Raw genomic sequence first — 21767 nt, 5'->3', positions numbered from 1 at the left:
TAAGTGTTAGAGTGTTAGTGGTTTGATATTGTGTAGTCATGTCAAACACTGAGTGATTTCATAGGCTTGTGTTTGGTTGCATTTGATTGATGAGATCTGTTAAAATTCTGCATGTATTTGTAGTCAGTATCATATTAAATATGTTGTGCTATCATAAAATTGTGATTTAAAACATTATATTTCAGTGTCTGTACAGAAAACACATTTTTTTAAAGAAACCAGAGCAGTAAAATGTCATTATTCAAGCATATCTACAAACGAATATGTGGCGGTGGTGTTCTTTCTTTGGTTGATAAAGCTGCACGCGCTGAGTATGACATTCAGTATGTCATTCACATGCACTGTGCTGCATACTTAGCAGGCGGTTTACCTCAAGAGTGATTATTTCAGAAGGAAGGTCAATGTCACTTTTGTGCCTTCCACTATAAAATCAGCCACGCATGCTATCTTGAGTGGCTGATGAACAGCTCTGTGTGCAGGTCTGACTGGTGTCTGTCGGAGTGTAATCATGGAGGGAAGTGTGGCTGTGGAGTCTCAGCAGAGTGTGATGGGCCGATGGAGTCGAAATTAAAAAAAGAGGATGAACAGTGTCATGGAGCGCCATTGAATCACCTGACAGGAGGGTGATAAGGAGCCTAAGTGTTAGAGTGTTAGTGGTTTGATATTGTGTAGTCATGTCAAACACTGAGTGATTTCATAGGCTTGTGTTTGGTTGCATTTGATTGATGAGATCTGTTAAAATTCTGCATGTATTTGTAGTCAGTATCATATTAAATATGTTGTGCTATCATAAAATTGTGATTTAAAACATTATATTTCAGTGTCTGTACAGAAAACACATTTTTTTAAAGAAACCAGAGCAGTAAAATGTCATTATTCAAGCATATCTACAAACGAATATGTGGCGGTGGTGTTCTTTCTTTGGTTGATAAAGCTGCACGCGCTGAGTATGACATTCAGTATGTCATTCACATGCACTGTGCTGCATACTTAGCAGGCGGTTTACCTCAAGAGTGATTATTTCAGAAGGAAGGTCAATGTCACTTTTGTGCCTTCCACTATAAAATCAGCCACACATGCTATCTTGAGTGGCTGATGAACAGCTCTGTGTGCAGGTCTGACTGGTGTCTGTCGGAGTGTAATCATGGAGGGAAGTGTGGCTGTGGAGTCTCAGCAGAGTGTGATGGGCCGATGGAGTCGAAATTAAAAAAAGAGGATGAACAGTGTCATGGAGCGCTATTGAATCACCTGACAGGAGGGTGATAAGGTGAAGTCACACAAGGAGAGACCTTTTCTGAAAAAAAGGTGAGTGGTGATTATTTGCTGTTGTTCTAATTGTTTTTTAATGTGTTGCTATGTGGTTGCTAGGGTGTTTTGAATGGTTGCTTATTATGGAACCAAGTCAAAACGGCCTAGTTTCTATGATGTTCTGATCACTAGATAGATGGCTTGGGTCCTTTCAATGGAAGTCTATGGATTTTTTGCCTGTTTTGTCATCCACCAAGCCTGCTGAGAAAAGTAACTGTCATGATGCTTTCCTGAACACATTCCAAAGAAAAAAGGGAGATGAAAAGGCTGAATGAGGAAGAGAAAAAGAAAAACTGTGTGTAATGTCCACCGCTGTTATGCCCTCATCCAGTGTTTTTTGTTTAAAGATCTGTTATTTTCAGCTTACCATACAATTACACGGATAGAGGCCAGCTACAGCATTATAATTTTCACTGCCGTGCTCCAATTACCATCCTCTGCTCTGTTTGATTGTGGGTATTTGGCTGTGTACGGGTAAATCACTCACCATACATTGTCAGAAATAGTCCTTAACATGGGAATCACATGCAAATGCTGAATATGACTGCAGATTAATTGGTCCATTCATCAACAGCGAGTAGTATTTAGACACCGCCAAGGCTGCAGTCTTCAGGATCACAGTAATTACTCATTGTCAGCTCTCAGCCAGGTGATTAGCACCTAAAAACAATGCCCCTGCTTTTCAGTTTGTCCCTTGAGGAAGCCTATTGTTCCTCAGGAGGGACAGTGTACCTAGAATGACAGAGATAAATAGTAATGCATTGACATTATCGTCATCCAGATCTCCTGAAAAGCCATGTGGGCTGCTGTCCTTCAAGAAAATGTCACCTCGTAGCAGGATATGTTTTGATCCTTTTGATAAGGTTGCTCTAGAATCTACTATCTTTCCAAAGATCTTTTAAAAATTCAACACTCGACCTGTAGCTTAAAAGCCTCATGCAACTGTTTCAGTGACCATATTATGGTTCAAACTTTAATTTTTCTCCCTAATTGTCATACAAGTTTTGAATCTGTGTCTCTAACCAAGTGGTCTGTGATTTTGACCACATTTACACCCTTAATGTGGAAATACAAAATAACCTTAATTTTAATGCCATCTCATTTCCCTCTTTCTTAAGAAAGTGCTTTACAACTTTTTCTCATTTTCTTCACGTTCAGTCCCTGTTAATTTCTTTACAGAGGTGTTCTTAAAGAGAGGAAATGCAAGAAATGACAGAAAGCATGTTCAATTATCCATTAGATTTTTTTCAAAATCTGCAAATGATTTAAATGTGTCAGTTAACAGAACCTCTCTATTATGTAAATGGTTATTTGCATTTTGTGGGGTAAGTGCAGTTGATTCACACTTGACACATTAGAATAAAGGTGTAAATGCATGTGGCTAAAAATATTCAGATACAATCCTAATGCCAGATATAAGAGGTCACCAGCATTTGGAATGTGTACCATTTGCTAGTTATTTTTAGATTATCTGATTTGGTTACCCATCTGAATCATACTAATCTAAAAAAAAAAATGAAAATATGTAAGTCACAACCAAATGCAATGGTGAAATGTTCCAGATAAGCTTGTAAATACTCTCCATCCAGCATTTATTTCAATATTTACAATGTTATTAAATCTATCAAGAAATCATTTTAAAATCTCACTCTGATTTACAATCTGTTGGTCAATCAGAAATTGAAATACGTTTTAACAGAACTGGTTATTGTTTTACTGCTTATCGTTTCACTTTCAATGACAAACCTGACCAAATACACTTACATATGGCCCCTAGGTGGCGATATAGTCTACTGGGTGATTAATAAAGCGCACCTCTCTCTTTCTCCCTCCGTTTTAATGGTTTGGCAGAGATAATGTGAGAATTACAGCTAATCTGTGTTTATTCCCACAAGCCAATCACATTGTGTGCCTGTTCATTATTTACTGTGCTACAACATGCAGACATTTGAGTCCAACTCAACTACACCAGATAGTCATTTAGAGAGATCATTATTCTACACAACAGCATGCACATAACTAAAAGAACAAACCAAAAATGCATTTCTCGTTTTCTTTTTCTATGGGTTTATAACTTATCCTTTGATGGTAATTATTTTTTGGCTGCATGCTTTTGTGTAAATTAATGCGCCGCTGTCTCTTTAAAAGGCAGGACTGTGCGGCTACACCTCCACTCCCTTTCTCATTCTGTAGATGATGTCACTGTGGCTTCCCTTAGACCTTGGACAAATGATGTGGGTCTCTGTTTGGCGTTCCTCCTCCTTCCCACCTCTCTCTCTCTCTCTCTCTTTCTCTCTCTCTCTCTCTCTCTCTCTCTCTCCCTCCCAGTGTCTCCATCTCGTACTCCACTGCTCTCTTCATCAACAGAGGGACAGCAGCTGAGGAAACTTGATAGCACTCCATCCCCTTCTCTTATCCTCTTCCCTTTTTCTTAATCTCCCTCTCTTCTTCTCTCTATCCCTCTCTCATTCTCCAGCAGCGATGTAGTTCTTTCTCAAACTTTAACAGCTGTTTGGCAATGAAGTCTTGACTGAGATCCATCACGCCTGGACCTCTATGGATTCGTTCCCTGCTTCTTTTTGAGATATTTCCAGAGTCGCCTCTCTCTTCATTCTGTCTTCTGTTTACATTGTCGTGTCGGTGGGTTTGGACCATGGCCATGAAGGAAACCATACTCCCTATCAGCGAGGTGTCGAGTCCGTACCCGGAGGTTGTGGAACTCAACGTCGGTGGCCAGGTGTACGTCACCAAGCGCTCCACCCTGGTCAGCGTACCTGACACCACCCTCCACACCATGTTCATGCAGTGCAGCCCACATGAGTTGCCCCGTGACAGCCGAGGGCGCTTCTTCATTGACCGCGACGGGTTCTTGTTCCGATACGTGCTGGACTTCCTACGGGACCGCCAGCTCGTGCTACCGGAACACTTCCCGGAGCGGGAACGTCTTCAACGTGAGGCCGAGCACTTCCAGTTGGGGGAACTGCTTAGACTTTTGGGCCCACGTGTAGCCAAGCAAGGCTCGCTCAATGACGAAGGCTGCCAGAGTGACATTGAGGAAAGTTCGCAGAGTAGCGAGTTGGTGACTCGAACTGGAAACTGCGCCACCAACTACGTGACTTCCTCTTCCGCCCTGGACAAGAGGTCTGGGTTTATTACAATAGGTTATCGGGGATCCTACACAATGGTGAGGGATAACCAAGCTGATGCTAAGTTTCGCCGTGTGGCACGGATCATGGTCTGTGGGCGTATCGCCCTGGCGAAGGAAGTGTTCGGAGACACTCTAAATGAAAGTCGAGATCCAGACCGTCCACCAGAGAAGTACACCTCCCGCTTCTACCTGAAGTTCACCTACCTGGAGCAAGCATTCGACAGGTTGAGTGAGGCTGGGTTCCAGATGGTGGCCTGCAACTCAACTGGAACGGCTGCATTCGTTAACCAGTACAGAGATGACAAGATCTGGAGCAGCTACACGGAGTACATCTTCTTTAGTAAGTGACAGAGCAGCTCTCGCAAACCTGCCTGTGCTGCACTTTAATTTCCTTTTTATGTAGCCGAGTGTTCCCAAGGGACATGAAATACGTTTCACACCCCAACCTAAAGCCTTTTCCCCACCAAAAAAGAAAGCATGCACTTTATTTTATGTGTGCATGCATGTATTTTATTTTGTGGCTTGTGTAGAACAGGTGTGACTTGTGTACATTTTACTGTCTGCTCACTGCGTGCAGTTTAAATCGAAGCATGCATACTTTTAAGTACCCAGCATCTGTGGATAGTCAAATTATTTTAAATCTTTAATGAAGAAACACAGACATTGCAAGACATTCAAGAATGAGTAATCAGCTTTAAATCATTGCACACTTGATAATTTTATCAATTTACAAGATTTTATAAGGAAAGAACATGGACATTTCTTTTTGACTGAACCTGCTGTTTTGTTTTGTTTTTTCCATTTGCCAAAAGTTATTTTTGCATGCAGCTAGAAAAAGGCTCATATTGTAGTTTAGACTACTTTATAACCAACTAATAGGTTTCTCTAAAATCAAGTGCACTTGATGCCCCTTGGATAACTCGGATCTTTCTTTCTTTTCATTCGCAGTCTTCTCTTTCGCTATTCATCTGCAATCCCATTTCGCACCTTTAGCGTGTCTCCCAATCACACTCTTTTTTTTCTTTTTTGAACACCTAACTACCCACACATGCTCTTTCTCCTGCTAGCTCTTCTTCAATATGTTGCGACTTTGATGCTGTAATTCATTGCAGTACATGTAAATGTGTGTCATAACTGGGACAGCTAGTGCCTCTGGCCTAACGTACTGAATAGAGAAGATAGTAAGGCACACTAGGCAATCCCACGTACCACTTGTGTCCAATCATAAAAAAGTCGAACGGATCAAAGCCTCCTCAGCCAATGTAAATCAGAGTTGGATTAAACGATTGCTGCTTGGTTAATTCTTATTGGTTGCCTCGGGTTAGTCATTCTTAAATTGTACAGACTAGTGCTAATCCACTGCAGGCTGATGCTTTCACACTGCAGTGACTGTGAGTTCACATTTTTACGAGGTGTCAACAAAATGCAGTGCAGCGTGAGGTCTCTGACTGAGCTGATGTGATTGTGGTGGGCCGAACCGCAAGCTGGTTTGATTGATTGGTAGCTGGTTAATGGTGTTTTTTAACCTGCCTTTCATTGAATTTGTATGCTCTTGAAACGGCTTGAAACATTTAAGCGCGTTTTAGCGGGTTTTGTGCATGTGCACATTTAAGCTGAGATAAGGCATAGCTGCATGGACAGGTAGAGAAGTGGGAAAACATGCTGATAAGGAAAAGAAGGACGGTCTAGTAGGAAGAAAAGTCTCACTTTGGTAGACTTAAGTGAGGTAATGTAACTTCAAGAGCTAATCCTACCGCTGCATGTCGCAGATAATGAGGCTGTGTGTGTGTGTGTGAGAGTGAGAGAGAACGAATGACTGCCTATCTATATTTGTCTTTCACTGTGTTCCCTATTAGGTTTTAAAAGATACTTGATGAAGATAAGATATCTGCTCTGTGAAGCTGCCAAATACTTTATTGACATAGTTGTTTAAAGATGATGTGTGCAGTTATTTTGATGTTAAATTATTTATTCTATTTCAACTTCAGACATATTCCGAATATTTAAGTGGGGTTTTTATGTGACAGGTCTTCTAAGTTTTGTGAAATTTTTTTATTTTATTTATTTTTTTTTTTTTACATTAATTTCCCTCAAATTTGGAACATGGTTATATAATTTTGCAGAGACAAATACTATTTTTTTTTAGACTAGGCTGTACATGCACCCCAGAGGTGATGCGATGAGATCCTCCAAAACTATAGGTGGCAGTGTGGAGATGTGTACATTTTACTGTCTGCTCACTGCGTGCAGTTTAAATCGAAGCATGCATACTTTTAAGTACCCAGCATCTGTGGATAGTCAAATTATTTTAAATCTTTAATGAAGAAACACAGACATTGCAAGACATTCAAGAATGAGTAATCAGCTTTAAATCATTGCACACTTGATAATTTTATCAATTTACAAGATTTTATAAGGAAAGAACATGGACATTTCTTTTTGACTGAACCTGCTGTTTTGTTTTGTTTTTTCCATTTGCCAAAAGTTATTTTTGCATGCAGCTAGAAAAAGGCTCATATTGTAGTTTAGACTACTTTATAACCAACTAATAGGTTTCTCTAAAATCAAGTGCACTTGATGCCCCTTGGATAACTCGGATCTTTCTTTCTTTTCATTCGCAGTCTTCTCTTTCGCTATTCATCTGCAATCCCATTTCGCACCTTTAGCGTGTCTCCCAATCACACTCTTTTTTTCTTTTTTGAACACCTAACTACCCACACATGCTCTTTCTCCTGCTAGCTCTTCTTCAATATGTTGCGACTTTGATGCTGTAATTCATTGCAGTACATGTAAATGTGTGTCATAACTGGGACAGCTAGTGCCTCTGGCCTAACGTACTGAATAGAGAAGATAGTAAGGCACACTAGGCAATCCCACGTACCACTTGTGTCCAATCATAAAAAAGTCGAACGGATCAAAGCCTCCTCAGCCAATGTAAATCAGAGTTGGATTAAACGATTGCTGCTTGGTTAATTCTTATTGGTTGCCTCGGGTTAGTCATTCTTAAATTGTACAGACTAGTGCTAATCCACTGCAGGCTGATGCTTTCACACTGCAGTGACTGTGAGTTCACATTTTTACGAGGTGTCAACAAAATGCAGTGCAGCGTGAGGTCTCTGACTGAGCTGATGTGATTGTGGTGGGCCGAACCGCAAGCTGGTTTGATTGATTGGTAGCTGGTTAATGGTGTTTTTTAACCTGCCTTTCATTGAATTTGTATGCTCTTGAAACGGCTTGAAACATTTAAGCGCGTTTTAGCGGGTTTTGTGCATGTGCACATTTAAGCTGAGATAAGGCATAGCTGCATGGACAGGTAGAGAAGTGGGAAAACATGCTGATAAGGAAAAGAAGGACGGTCTAGTAGGAAGAAAAGTCTCACTTTGGTAGACTTAAGTGAGGTAATGTAACTTCAAGAGCTAATCCTACCGCTGCATGTCGCAGATAATGAGGCTGTGTGTGTGTGTGTGAGAGTGAGAGAGAACGAATGACTGCCTATCTATATTTGTCTTTCACTGTGTTCCCTATTAGGTTTTAAAAGATACTTGATGAAGATAAGATATCTGCTCTGTGAAGCTGCCAAATACTTTATTGACATAGTTGTTTAAAGATGATGTGTGCAGTTATTTTGATGTTAAATTATTTATTCTATTTCAACTTCAGACATATTCCGAATATTTAAGTGGGGTTTTTATGTGACAGGTCTTCTAAGTTTTGTGAAATTTTTTTATTTTATTTTTTTTTTTTACATTAATTTCCCTCAAATTTGGAACATGGTTATATAATTTTGCAGAGACAAATACTATTTTTTTTTAGACTAGGCTGTACATGCACCCCAGAGGTGATGCGATGAGATCCTCCAAAACTATAGGTGGCAGTGTGGAGAAAATCTCAGTTGAATCAGCAAGGAACAGAAATGAGAGGTAGTTTTCCCAACTTTACTTTTACCATGTATAATATTAAGTGTTTATTGGGTGTTAGTGAAATGATCAACAAAAATAGCAAACAACTACTATCCAGATTGGCTGTGTATCTCTAGTGCATTTTACAGCATTCAGACTTTTGGATTGACTTATGTTTATAATGTTATTTTTAAATCAAACTACAATTAAATACACATTTAGAAAAATGCATTTAAAAAAAATGGTTTTATGTATTTATCAAACTCCAGTGTATTATTTAAATGTACTCTTGTATATAATTTTTGCATCTATATTTTATATACTTGCTATATATGCTTTTATATCTATATATTTTATGTATGCATTTTTATTTGTAAAGAAGTATTATATATTTATATTTAATAATAAAATGCATTTAGAATGCTCCCAAAATTCAAGATATGGGGGCAGAAAATGTATTTATTTATATCATTTCATTTAGTTGATCAATATCACAAAGAGTGCCATTTTTCTTTGCAAAAATCACAAATGTGATATTGATTTTATACAAGAAGTTAATATTAAGAGACTTACATTTTAGACACCTTATTTTTTTTGTCACCATTTTTTGCTCTATTTCACCAACAAAAATGTTTCCAAACAAAGCCACAGCACTGTTATGCGTCTCTGAAAAACATGACAGTGTTTCGAATGAATCAACCATTTAAATGATTCTGTTCGATCGCAATGACTCACTTATTAACAGTGACTTGCTGCCACCTACTAGCGATATTAATTTCACATTTTAAAGTACCTTTTTATATATTTTTTTAATTATTTCAAATATCAGTATTCAACGTTTTAAGATTAAAATATCAAAACATTATGTATTTGTAACTGCAGGTTAAAGCATTCATGCTTTCATTAAAATGTGTATATGCATCTAAATGCCACTTCAGGTGCAGGTTCTGTGTTTCCTCTGCATTGCATGAATTTTGTTGATAATGATTTTATTTGTTGGTAACTGCCCCAAATTACGTATTATTGTAATTTACTATAATGATCACTTTATTGAGAAAAAAATGGCTTTACAAAGGTAAAAATGCCCATAAAGGGTAAAAATCATTTTAAACTTGTTGGAAAAGATTAATTTCTGTCACTGCTGTGAACTGACCACCACACAGAATCAGCTGTCTATGGCAGTCCTGCAGCGCAACACTCAGCAAAATATCGTCGTCTTATCGATCTATAAAATCCCAGAAAATATAGAGATATCATTTTTTGTTAACATCGCACACCCCTAGGCTAGATATTGAATTATTCTTTGCTTAGTGATTGTTGATCACTAATCACTGATCATCGTAAAATAATCGTTTATCTTAGAATTAGGGTCTCAATGATAATGAGTACAAGACAAAAAATATGCATCATATGTATATAGTTTTATTTTATTTTTTATTGTTATTGTGGGGGGGGGGGGGGGGGGACCCCCCAAGAGCTTTGACACAATTCGAACACTGGGTGAAACTATATCTAGACTTGCATTGAATGAGGGATCCAACTCGTATATAGACTGGTACCTATATTTACTTTATGAAATGATTTATATATTATTACAATTGTTTCATTTTATCGTTACTCTGTTTTGGTAGATCATCCTTCATTACATTATTTTTCTTCTATTTTCTGTATCTAACAACAGAAAATGTATATGCGGTATCTTTCAAAAGTTTAGAATAATTACATTGTTTTCATGTTTTTTGAAAGAAGTCTCTTATGTTCACTAAGGCTGCATTTATTTATCTAAAAACTACAGCAAGAAACAGTGATATTGTAAAATGTTATTAAAATGACATTATTAATAACTGACTTCCAATAATAATTAATAATAATTGAGCAACATATCCGCATATTAGAATGATTTCTGAAGGATCATGTGACACTGAAGACTGGAGTAATGATGCTATAAATTCATTTTATTCTTATATTCATAATTCAGTCATATATTTTAAAATATATTCAAATATACAAGTTTAATACAATTTTAGATTGGAATAATATTAAACAAAAAAAACGTCTCGGGTTACGTATGTAACCCTGGTTCCTCGAGGGAATGAGACGCTGCGTCGGAAAACGCTAGAGGAACGCCTTCTGTGACCACGCTCTGAATCACATGTGAAATCAGTCCAATAGCTGAGGGGGACGTCATGGGTGGGTGACGTCATGACCAGGAAGCTATAAAAGCACGTGAGGCGGAGCCAGCGTCAGCTTCTAGGAATGAAGCAAGCACTGGCATGGACGCCGGAAGTATGGCACCGAGACGCAGCGTCTCGTTCCCTCGAGGAACCAGGGTTACATACGTTCCTCTTCGGGAACTCGAGCTGCGTCGGAAAACGCTAAGGGAACGAGAATGCCCACGCCGCCAAACTTCCAAGTTTCTGCCTAGTGTGGAAGACTGCACAGCTTGGGCAAGAGAACAGAAGAGCCAAGAGTGGCTCGCATGTCTAGACCGTAGAACCTAACAAAGGTAAGGGGCGTGGACTACCCCGCACCGTTGCAGATGTCCTGCATAGGCACACCCGCTAAAAAAGCCTTAGAGGCTGCCACACTTCGAGTCGAGTGAGCCTTGACTCCTAACGGCGAGGGGATATCAGAGGACTCATAACAGATGGAGATGGCATCCACTATCCACCGACTGAGGGTCTGTTTAGTTGCTGGAAGAGCTCTCTTAGGGGGACCGTAGCACACAAGCAGCTGGTCCGCCCTCCTCCACAGGTCACGTGATCGTACGAGAGGCCTCAGTCTCGCACAACAGATGAAACGTGTAACCAGGGGGTGTCTTCCCACTGAGATGCCACCAAGAGGGGCATGGTAGGCCGCAATGGCCGCCACGTAAACCAAGAGGGGCATGGTAGGCCACAATGGCCGCCACGTAAACCTTCAGGATGGAGTGGGTTAACCCTGTAGAGAAACGGGCCTGCAGGAACTCCAGTACTGTACCGACTGGGCAGTTAGCTGGGTTGAGCTGGCGGTCTCTACACCAGGAAGTGAAAAGTTTCCATTTCAACGGAGGTTGAAATTTGAGGTTTCTCAACAACCTCAGTTGAGAGACCAGAAGCTACTAGTTGTGCCCTCTCAGGGGCCACACCCATAACTTCCACAGCTCCAGGCGGGGGTGATAAATCGTGCCCTCCGCCTGTGAGAGGAGGTCCCTCCTGACGGGAATCTCCCAAGGTCCGAGAACCATACTCGGCCCGGCCAGAACGGGGCTACTAACAGTAGACGGACTCCGTCCCGGCGCACTCTCTCCAGAACTCCTGGGAGCAGAGCAATCGGAGGAAAGGCGTACAGACGAAGCCTCTGCCACGTCTGTACCATGGCATCCAGCCCCAGTGGAGCTGGATGAATCAGAGAGAACCAGAGGGGACAGTGCAAAGTCTTCCGAGTCGCAAACAAGTCCACCTGAGCCTGGCCAAAAATTCTCCATATCTGCTTCACCACCTCGGGGTGAAGCATCCATTCCCCGGGCCTCAGCCCTTGCCTCGACAGGATGTCTGCTTCCATACTGAGATGCCCAGGAATGTGCACTGCTCTCAGCGAGAGGAGTCTGTCCTGGGACCACACAAGGATCTGGTGTGCCAACTTGTACAAGCGGCACGAACGCAGACCTCCCTGGTGGTTGATGTAAGCAACCACCGCTGTGTTGTCAGTGCGCACCAACACATGGTGACCTCTCAGGTCTGGGAGAAAGTGTTTCACGGCTTGAAACACGGCCAGCATCTCTAGACAATTGATATGCCACATTAGATGGCGACCACTCCACAGACCACGGGCAGGGTGACCACTCATGACCGCACCCCAGCCAGTGAGGGACGCATCTGTCGCTAGCGTCACACGGCGACAAAGAGCTCCCAGCATCGGTCCCTGAGCCAAGAACCAAGGTTTCCTCCACATGTCTAAGGCACATAGGCATCTCCGCGTGACCTTGAACATGCAAAGCGGGTTTCCCCTCGGGGAGAACCCCCTGGTCTTGAGCCACCACTGTAGGGGCCTCATGTACAGCAGGCCAAGAGTAATCACGTTGGACGCAGCTGCCATCAAACCCAGCAGTCTTTGAAACTGCCTGACAGTGAGTGACTGGCCTTCTTTCACTCTCTTGACTGCAGTGAGAATCGACTCGATCCGAGCAGGAGACAAGTGTGCCTGCATCATGGTCGAATCCCACACCAGGTGGATGCCCTGGAGTCGCAACGGAGCCAGGGCAGCATCCACACACTTCGTGAAAGTACGGGGTGAGCGTGCAAGGCCAAAAGAAAGAACACGATATTGGTACGCTTTGCCCCCAAAAACGAACCTCAGGAACTTCCTGTGATGAGGAAGGATGGAGATATGGAAATATGCGTCTTTCAGATAGATCGTGACAAACCAGTCCTCGGACCTGATCTGAGACACGACTTGCTTGAGTGTGAGCATTCTGAACTTCAGTCGCATGACTGAGCGGTTCAATAGGCGCAGATCTAAAATGGGACGCAACCCCCCACCCTTCTTCGGAACAATGAAGTAACGGCTGTAGAACCCGGAGTCTATCTCGTGCGGAGGGACCACCTCGATGGCCTCCTTCCTTAAGAGAGTAACTAGTTCTTGTTCTAATACCAGAGCCTGCTCGGGACCCACTTGCGTGGGGGTGAGTTGAATCGAGGCGGAAGAGAACCGAACTGGATTCTGTAGCCTCTTTCTACAGCATGCAGGACCCATTGAGACACATTTGGCAGTAGCTTCCACGCTGCTAAATAATCTATTAAGGGAATCAGTTTCTCGAGAATGATCTCTGGTGTGCCCAGAACGGCTAGTTCGCCGTCAGGGGACCCCTCGCTAGTCCTACACTCAAATAGTCAGGACCTTTTGGTCGAGAACCTCTTAGCCTGAAAAACGGTCCGCAGATCCGGCTTAGGCTTCGAGGCCCCCAATCCAGTCCTGCTTCTGCCTCCGGTCCCAACGTGGGGGAACACGGGCGGCAGCGCTCTGTTTATGCTTCTCCCTATGTGAGGAGCTGGTACGCAGTGGGGACTGCTGCCGCCCAGCAGCCCCCGGAGCTGAAATACGGCAAGGGAGGAACCGCTGAAACGCCGCCGCTTGTTTACGAGCCTCCTAGTCCCTGTCGATGACTGAATTGACAGCGTCGCCGAACAGGCCAGAAGGCGCAAGCGGGGCATCGAGGAGGAAGACCCTGTCTTTCTCTTTCATATCAGACAGGGTCAACCACAAATGCCTCTCTGCTGCCACCATAGCTGCCATGGACCGCCCAATGGCGCGGGCGGTTTCTTTGGTGGCATGGAGAGAGAGATCAGCGGTTCTCCTTAACTCTGCAATATTATCAGAACTAAGCTCCTCGCCCTCATCCAGCTCTTTAAGCAGGTCGGCCTGGTACGCCTGTAACACAGACATCGTGTGCAGACACGCACCGGCTTGACCCGCTGCCGCGAACTCCCTTCCCCACCAGCGCTGATGTTGTACGCAGCAGCTTGGAGGGCAGTGCCGGAGCCTTTAAAGACGATGCCATGCCTGGGGACAGATAGCTAGCTAGCGTCCGTTCAACCCGGGGCATCGCCTTATAGCCACACTCAGTCAGCCCTGCCACATTACCATAATAATCTGAGGCGGGGATGAAGAGGCGGGCCGAAAAAAACCTGGCCCACGACCTCGACACCTTGGTGTGAAGATCGGGGAAAAATGGCAGGCTCCGGCATGGAGGTGGCGACTTCGCGCACAGGAAGCGTTCATCCAATCTGCTTCGCTACGGCCCGGCTTGCTTCTCGGCGGGCCAATCAATTTTTAATTTGGCCACGGCATGAGTAAGCACCTCCACTAGCTCCTCATATTGGGGCGATTGAGGGGGCGAAACCTCTTCGACGTCCTCCACGTCAACCTCCTCGGAGAAAGACAGGAGGAGCGCCGAGCCGTCACCCCGGGAGGAATTAGCCGCAGAACGGGCTTCCGAACCCAGAGATCGGGCACTGGATCTGGTGGGTGAGGAAGGAGATAGGGACTCGCCCGTCTCCATTCCCTCAGCCAGATCCAACTGCGAACCCCACGAATGCAGCCGCCGCTCCGACTCGACGGAAGCGGGGCCAGCACCGCGAGGAACACTGGCGAAGGCTCCCTCCTCAAAGAGAGTCCTCCGGGAGTGAAGCGTATGCAGTGGGAGGTGCTCGCAATGCGGGCAGCCGACCCCCTCAAGAGCCGACTGCATGCCTCGCTCCCAAGCAAACCACGCACAGGCTGTGTGTATCCCCACTCGTGATGTAACGTGGGCAGGGAGGAACACACAACCTATAACGTGGCTTGCACTCGCCCTTTGCATGCTTTGTTTTAGCGTGAGCTTTAGACATAGCTGCTTATAGACTTTCTCTCACAATAGACAGACAACAATAAATATGACTGACACACACAGAGTGCTTCGCTGAATGACAGAAAGCTGACGCTGGCTCCGCCTCACATGCTTTTATAGCTTACTGGTCATGAAGTCACCCGCCCGTGACGTCCTGCTCAGCTATTGGACTGATTCAGAGCGTGGTCACAAGAAGGCGTTCCCCTAGCGTTTTCCGACGCAGCTCGAGTTCCTGAAGAGGAACTGTATTTTTAATCAAATTAATGCAGCCTTGATGAGCATAAAAGACTTAAAAGACAAAAAAAAAATCTTATTTATTTGGAATGTTTGTCTGGTAGTGTATTTTGGGGTAAATTGGATTGTGACAAGTGGCTGTTACATACCAAGAATTGCACTTGTGAGTTTGCTAAAGCAATGCCTAAATAGCTGTTTGGCTGTTACTTAACCATATACTATAAACACACCAGCAGGACATAGGTTATTACAGGGAAAAGCAAGTTGTTGCATTTTAATGAAAGATTATGTAGGCAAATATTTTTTCTTTGGAATAACATACACAGATGAATCATTCAAAATAAGACTAGGAACAAAGTAAACAATGTCGAGTTTGATTTCAAGTTGACTTTTAAGTGAAAGCTATTCACTGTGTCTGTGGACAATTGTGTGTGATTTGTTTTAATATAGACCAGTGTTCAGATTAGCTGTGGGCAGAATTTGATCATGCATGTTTGCGCTTGTCAGTATGGTTGTGTGTGGGTGTGTTGTGTGTGCGTGTTTCTCCACACATCCTCATGCGGCGCTGCTGTTGAGATGCGAGCGTGCGGGTGGTTCTTACTCTGTCCAAGGACAAATCAAACCTCTGATTGCGAAGCCACGATCGCCTTAACTCACTCAGAGGACACAAGTAAATCTCTGTCATCTGTCCAACGTCGATCTCTTGGTGTCCTCCAAAAATCTGGATAAAGGAGCTGGAGCCAGTCAGTCATCTCATGAACCGCTGCTTTCAAGCAAAGTAAACAAGTTTGAAAGAAAATTGCTTTGTCTGTTTTCATCTTTCTCTTTAATATTTCATTATGTCCTAACGCCCCAGGCCGACAAAGCAAACTGAAATGTAAAATTTTCATCTGATTCATGTAATTTGGTGCCTCAGCACAGGAAATTGTGGAAAATACTGTAATTTGTGTTAGTGTTGTGGATGCTCAGTTACACCTCGGTGTTAACTGACCCCCCTTTTTTAAACTCAGAACAGTATAAATGTTAGATCAATGCCTGTCTGTGTTAGTGAGGGAAGCAAGGAGACGGGAGAATGAGCAGGTCAAGGTTGAGTATATGCATCTGACCAGCATGAATATTTATACAAATTCATTTACATACTGTATTCAGCAAATATTAACAAGAGTTTAAACCGCTGTTACAGAGATTTTGAGAGACATGTAGAGTGAAACCAGAGATGGGATGGATTAACCAGGGATGTGCCGTTACAGGCTGATGCTCAACAACACCACAACACATTGATAGTCTTGACAGACCACAGACATTTAACACTTACAGTGATAATTAAACCAAAAATTAAAAAATGTCATGTTATTCCAAAACACAATTATACTCTTGGTAGCTCGAGTGACATTAGTGCAGTGGCTTTCTACATACCATGTGGTGTCCAAATGACATTAGACCCCACTGACTTTCATTGTATGGGCAAAAAACTTAGCAATCAGACATTTGAGGTTGAGTAAATGACAGAATTTTCATTTTGGGTGAAATATTCCATTAAAGGGCACCTATTATGCCCATTTTTACAAGATGTAAAATAAGTCTCAGGTGTCCCCAGAATTTTTCTGTGAAGTTTCAGCTCAAAATACCCCACAGATCATTTATTATATCATTTTGAAAATGCCTATTTTGAGCAGACGCAGAAACAGGCTGTTTTCGTGCATGTCTCTTTAAATGCAAATGAGCTGCTGCACCCTGCTCCCTATTCCAGAATAGAGTTATGCCTTTACAGCTCGTAAGTTACCTCAGATACAAAAAAAACATCTGTTTTGATTTTGATTGCCATGTATATTGCACTGAAATCATGCGTTTTAATGCCATTTCAGTTTATACGTCTAATATATGGTTTTCTCAGCGCACACATCGGAAGCACGTAAAGCAACTGTCACACGGCATGTGAGTATTAAACTATTTCAGTTCTCTGTCTTATTGCGCTTAAACTGTCAAATACACACAAGTTTATGTTGAAAACATAAATAAAACATGAATTGAAAACATGCGTAAGTTTGTGCAGTCGGATATGTTTGGGAAAGATATTGCATGTTTATATATTAGATCTGTGCATTAAGTGACATCAGCGTAATATACAGAGCCTATACTGCTGTCTACACTGTTAATATGACTCAAACAATAAAATAAAAACAGAAAATCACTCACTGCTCTGAACTGAATAACTTATATTGCTGTAATAAGACATTTCTTTACTTAAATGCTTTTTAATTCTCAAGCATGAAGATCAACATGGCAGATCGTGTACGGTTCGCTCAGGGCTGGGTCTCTGCTAATACGGCAGTGTCCATCATCAGTCGTGGGTGGGGCCTGTGCAAAGTTGCATCACATTGTACAGATTCAGCAAACAACTTGTTCTGAGACACTTATGATTTATGGGTGGATTTTTATCATTATAGGGTGGCTGTGTAAACACACTGCCGACACACATTTATGTTCAAACAACATGTAAAAGTGTATTTTGCTGTTGGCGCCGACAGCCTTGTGGGCAGTGCGCCGACAAACAGCGCTGTTGTACTATGGGTGTCCCAAGTTCGAATCCAAACTCCAGGACCTTTCTTGATCCCACCCCTATCTCTCTCCCACTTCACTTCATGTCAGTTCTGATCTGTCTTATCGCAATAAAAATGCCAAAAATAAACCTTTAAAAATGAATTTTGCATAGGTACCTTTTAAGATTATCTGTTCACCCATTGGGAAAGGAAAATGTTAAAATTTTTTCTCCAAAAAAATAATGAGACTAAACTGAGAGCAAATGGTGGCTTTTACTTGAGACACATATGTTACTGCTCGGGAGTTTTAGAGGACATCTCAACAATTTCTCTAAATGTGCAAAGACAGCGAAGGTAAGAGATCTCAAGAGAAGCCAGAAATATGTATGGTCTATTTGACCAAATGATCTGAGCTATCTCAGAGCCTACTAGAGCAGATACTGTCACTTTTATCTAGCAGTTTGAGAAAACCCACTCAAGCTTCATCCATCCTCTGGTGAACTTATAAAAGCTCTCTCCATTTCTAACCCTCAGGGTGAATAAGAATATTCAGAATGAAAGAAATGGAAAAAGAAAGCGCTCTGACAAAAGAGCAGATGATAAGGTAAGCCCCGCTGCCCTGCAGGTGAGGAACTGTGTTCTTCTCTCTATGGAGAAGCCATAAATGGCCTAAAAAGAACATTGTGCCATATAATTCAGCGTTCTCTTAATATAATGTAGGTTTTCTTCACAGTGTGCATTTGTAGTAATTCTTCTGCTGTACTTTAGAACTGGGTTACGATGATATTTCTGCAATATAATACCATTAAGTGCATGATCCTGAGCACTGCGTCTTTGGAAAAGCCACTGTCGCTGTGTAAGTAAGGAGTAAAAAGGTTTCCTGACTGCTTTTAAGCACATGGCTGTTCTGAATGTTTTCTATGGTGTTGCTATGTAGTTTCTAAGGTGTTCTAGGTGTTTTCTTATTTCTCAAATCTGTTTGATTACTCTAAATATGGAATTTTTCTGCCATTTTTATAATCTACTATGTGAAATCCATTTGTCTTATCAGTTTGAGAAGTAATAGCATACCTCTCTGCACAATTCTAGGTATTATTTTTTATAGCACAGACTATGGGATGTAACATATTGAACTTTAAAGGGGTCATATGATGCGATTTTCAATTTGTCCTTTCTCTTTGGAGTGTTACAAGCTCTTGGTGCATAAAGAAGATCTGTAAAGTTGCAAACACTAAAGTCTCAAAACCAAAGAGATATTCTTTATAAAAGTTAAGAGTCAACCACGTCTACCTAAAACGGCTCGTTCTAACACGCCCCCACATACCTATTTCACGATCTGGGAAGAGCTAGAGCTGATCTGTGCTGGTCGCTGAGGGAATACATCAACTTTCACCGTGGACAAAGCAGAGTCCAGCCCGCCTCAGCTCACTCTATCCCGGCCTCAGTGCACGCTAAGCCGGGGCTTCCCCTCACGCTAGGCCGCTGTGTTTTTCGTTGCCACTGATGATTCAAACGCGAGTTTTGGGCAGTGTAGAGTAGCACTTGTTGTTTGTCATTTCTCCGATCACAAATGCAGACAGAGTTTGCAGAGACAAATGCAACGCAACGCGTAAAAAGGTGGTGTTTTTCGTTGCCACTGATGATTCAAACGCGAGTTTTGGGCAGTGTAGAGTAGCACTTGTTGTTTGTCATTTCTCCGATCACAAATGCAGACAGAGTTTTATGTTTACGCGGCGCAATGCAATGCAACGCAACGCGTAAAAAGGTGGTATATGTCATTATAATCTGTCATTATGTCCCCACTGGATGCAACAAATGCCTCGTTTGTAATGGGTTTTAATGTTTTTGTCTCGTCGCTCCGGCCGGGACACGGCATCAACAGTATGGTGAGGGGCGTAACATTTCCGTCTCACGCTTGAGGAATTTGGCCAATCACAACGCATTGGATAGCTGGCCAATCACAGTACACCTCGCTTTTCAGACCGATGAGCTTTGTAAAAATCGACACGTTTCAAAAAAGCGGGGCATAGAGGAGAAACAATAATGTACAGTATGTGGAAAATAAACTTTGAAGTGTTGCTTATACAACTCATTGTGTGCTCCCTAGACATTTATAATAAGAAAAGATATTGACATATTGTGTTCCCTTCAATGTATTCCTTACATTTTCTTTACTACTTGGTCTTAGAAAATGATTAAAAAGGTGCTACATTTACCATCAAAAAACCTGCGTGGACCTTGCTTATGATTAGGGCTTTTGAATAATGCAAGCACCACAAATTACAGTGTAGCTCCTTCTTTAAAATCTGATTTCATGAGCCACATTCCAAGCTATTGTAAAACAGATAGTATTTTCATTTATATACAGTATGTGACCTCACATGTTATTTCTATACTAATGCGACACATTGCTATATGTTTCTAAATATAAAGTTATGTATTCTGAATAAAATATTGAAATTTGAAACTTCCACATCATTGCATTCTGTTTTTATTCACAATTGGTACAGTGTCCCAACTTTTTTGGAATCGGGTTTGTATATTACAAGGAGAAAACAAAAATACATGCACAGTGCAAAGTGGCTCGGATGCAGCATTTAATTTAAATGTAATCAAAGACTCAAACCTAATCTTGAACTTTTCTTTTGCTCCCTTGCAAGCAGTGATATTTAATTCTGGCAATGCAAATCTTGATATGTATGTCCTGTTATTTCTGCACAACACAATTGTGCCAGTTTTTCTTGTACTTTCCCCCATCATTTCTACATATAGTCCATCCCCAAACTCACGCCACACATTACCTTTAAAATTGGTAACTAAAAATATTTTACACTGCATCATGCCTAACAATTGCACTTCAATGCACAACCTTTTGTTGTTTATTTACTAGTTATTTCACATTTAACAGCCATTTAAAAACAGTCACAATGACCATCTTGATTTATAGCCATATAATATATTGTAATTAGAAACTTGATTATAAAAGCTCCATTATAGCTGCAACTCTTTGCAAACTGTAATATGTAATTCTAGCAATGCAAATCAACAAAAGTAATGACTGTTTTCCAGACAGGTTTTTTATGCACTAACATTGCTTAAACAAAATAATTTAGCACTATGCATTAGGGCTGCACAATATATCGTTTCAGAATTGATATCGCGATGTGCGCACCCACGATACTCACATCGCAGGATGTGCAATGTTTAGTATAGGCTACTGATCGTTATATTTATACTGATTGTTTACTTTGCTCACACACAGACAAGGTGTCTACACCGGACGCGACCGCTGTACAGAGAGACCCATTTTAAATACATTTAGTAGCAGAGCTACTGCACGTGATTTTCAGTGCTGGAAATCCATTTATCCTTTGTTGAAACTTCTGCGTCGTCGCTGAGAGCGCAGGTTATGGTTTCTTAGCATCGGCAGATGCCATGAAAGCGCAAGCTCCTAAGCTTTGGAAAGAAGGAGAAAGCGGCGCGGCTGGCGTTTTTAGCCGCGACATGTGAACAGCCCCAAAGTCTGTCTACACTGGACGTGACAAAACGACCGTTGCATAACATTTGAACTTTGTGTCAGTACGTCATAAATAGAACGAGGCATCAGTTTACTGTCTGGGATTTGTCGTGTCGCTCCGCATGCAGTGTAGACAGTCACACAGCATCACTGATTATAATGGGTTCTATTGTATTTTGTCACGCCACGCCACTCGCGTCCGGTGTAGACACAGTGAGACACGCAGATGCACGTGAACACTGATTTCTGTTCACTTCTGTCTATTTGTGCCTGAAATACTGTTCTGCATGTATCCTTGTAAACACAGGTGCTTATGGCTTAGGTGAAGGTAAACAATTGAGAAAGAAAATGGATGTGCAACAGTATATGGGTTCACAGCAGTTTAAAGGGGTCATATGATGCTATTTTAAAGATCATTATTTTGTGTATTTGGTGTAACAGAATATGTTGACATGCTTTAATGTTCAAAAAACACATTATTTTTCAAATACTATACATTATTGTAGGTCCTCTATGCCCCGCCTCTCTCAAACGCTTCGTTTTCTACAAAGTCCCTCCTTCCGACAAGCGCAGTCTGCTCTGATTGGCCAGCTGACCCAGTGCATTGTGATTGGCCGAACACCACAAGTACTCATCGGAAGTGTAACGCCCCTTACCATAATTGTGAGCTTCATCTTTCAAAATAAATGTAAAGACAGAGCCCGAAAGGGGAACAGAGTTGCGTGACAGACACAGTGATGAAGCTGGTATGTGT

General features: G+C 42.1%; 1 protein-coding gene across 1 annotated transcript in view; it reads left to right on the top strand.

The window, feature by feature from the left end:
• Window positions 1-3680: 3680 nt before the first annotated feature.
• Window positions 3681-21767, top strand: part of LOC107589145 (BTB/POZ domain-containing protein KCTD8-like) — a 35370-nt gene continuing 17283 nt past the window's right edge. Inside the window, exon 1 of the mRNA XM_016277497.1 lies at window positions 3681-4796. Within this exon, the coding sequence (XP_016132983.1) occupies window positions 3962-4796 (835 nt within the window). The 5' untranslated portion in view covers window positions 3681-3961. The remainder of the gene's footprint in view (window positions 4797-21767) is intronic.

The sequence above is a fragment of the Sinocyclocheilus grahami genome, unplaced genomic scaffold (genome assembly GCF_001515645.1).
Source record: "Sinocyclocheilus grahami isolate Dianchi unplaced genomic scaffold, SAMN03320097.WGS_v1.1 scaffold112.1, whole genome shotgun sequence".
NCBI lineage: Eukaryota > Metazoa > Chordata > Actinopteri > Cypriniformes > Cyprinidae > Sinocyclocheilus > Sinocyclocheilus grahami.
This window is presented reverse-complemented; position numbering and strand designations above follow the sequence as displayed.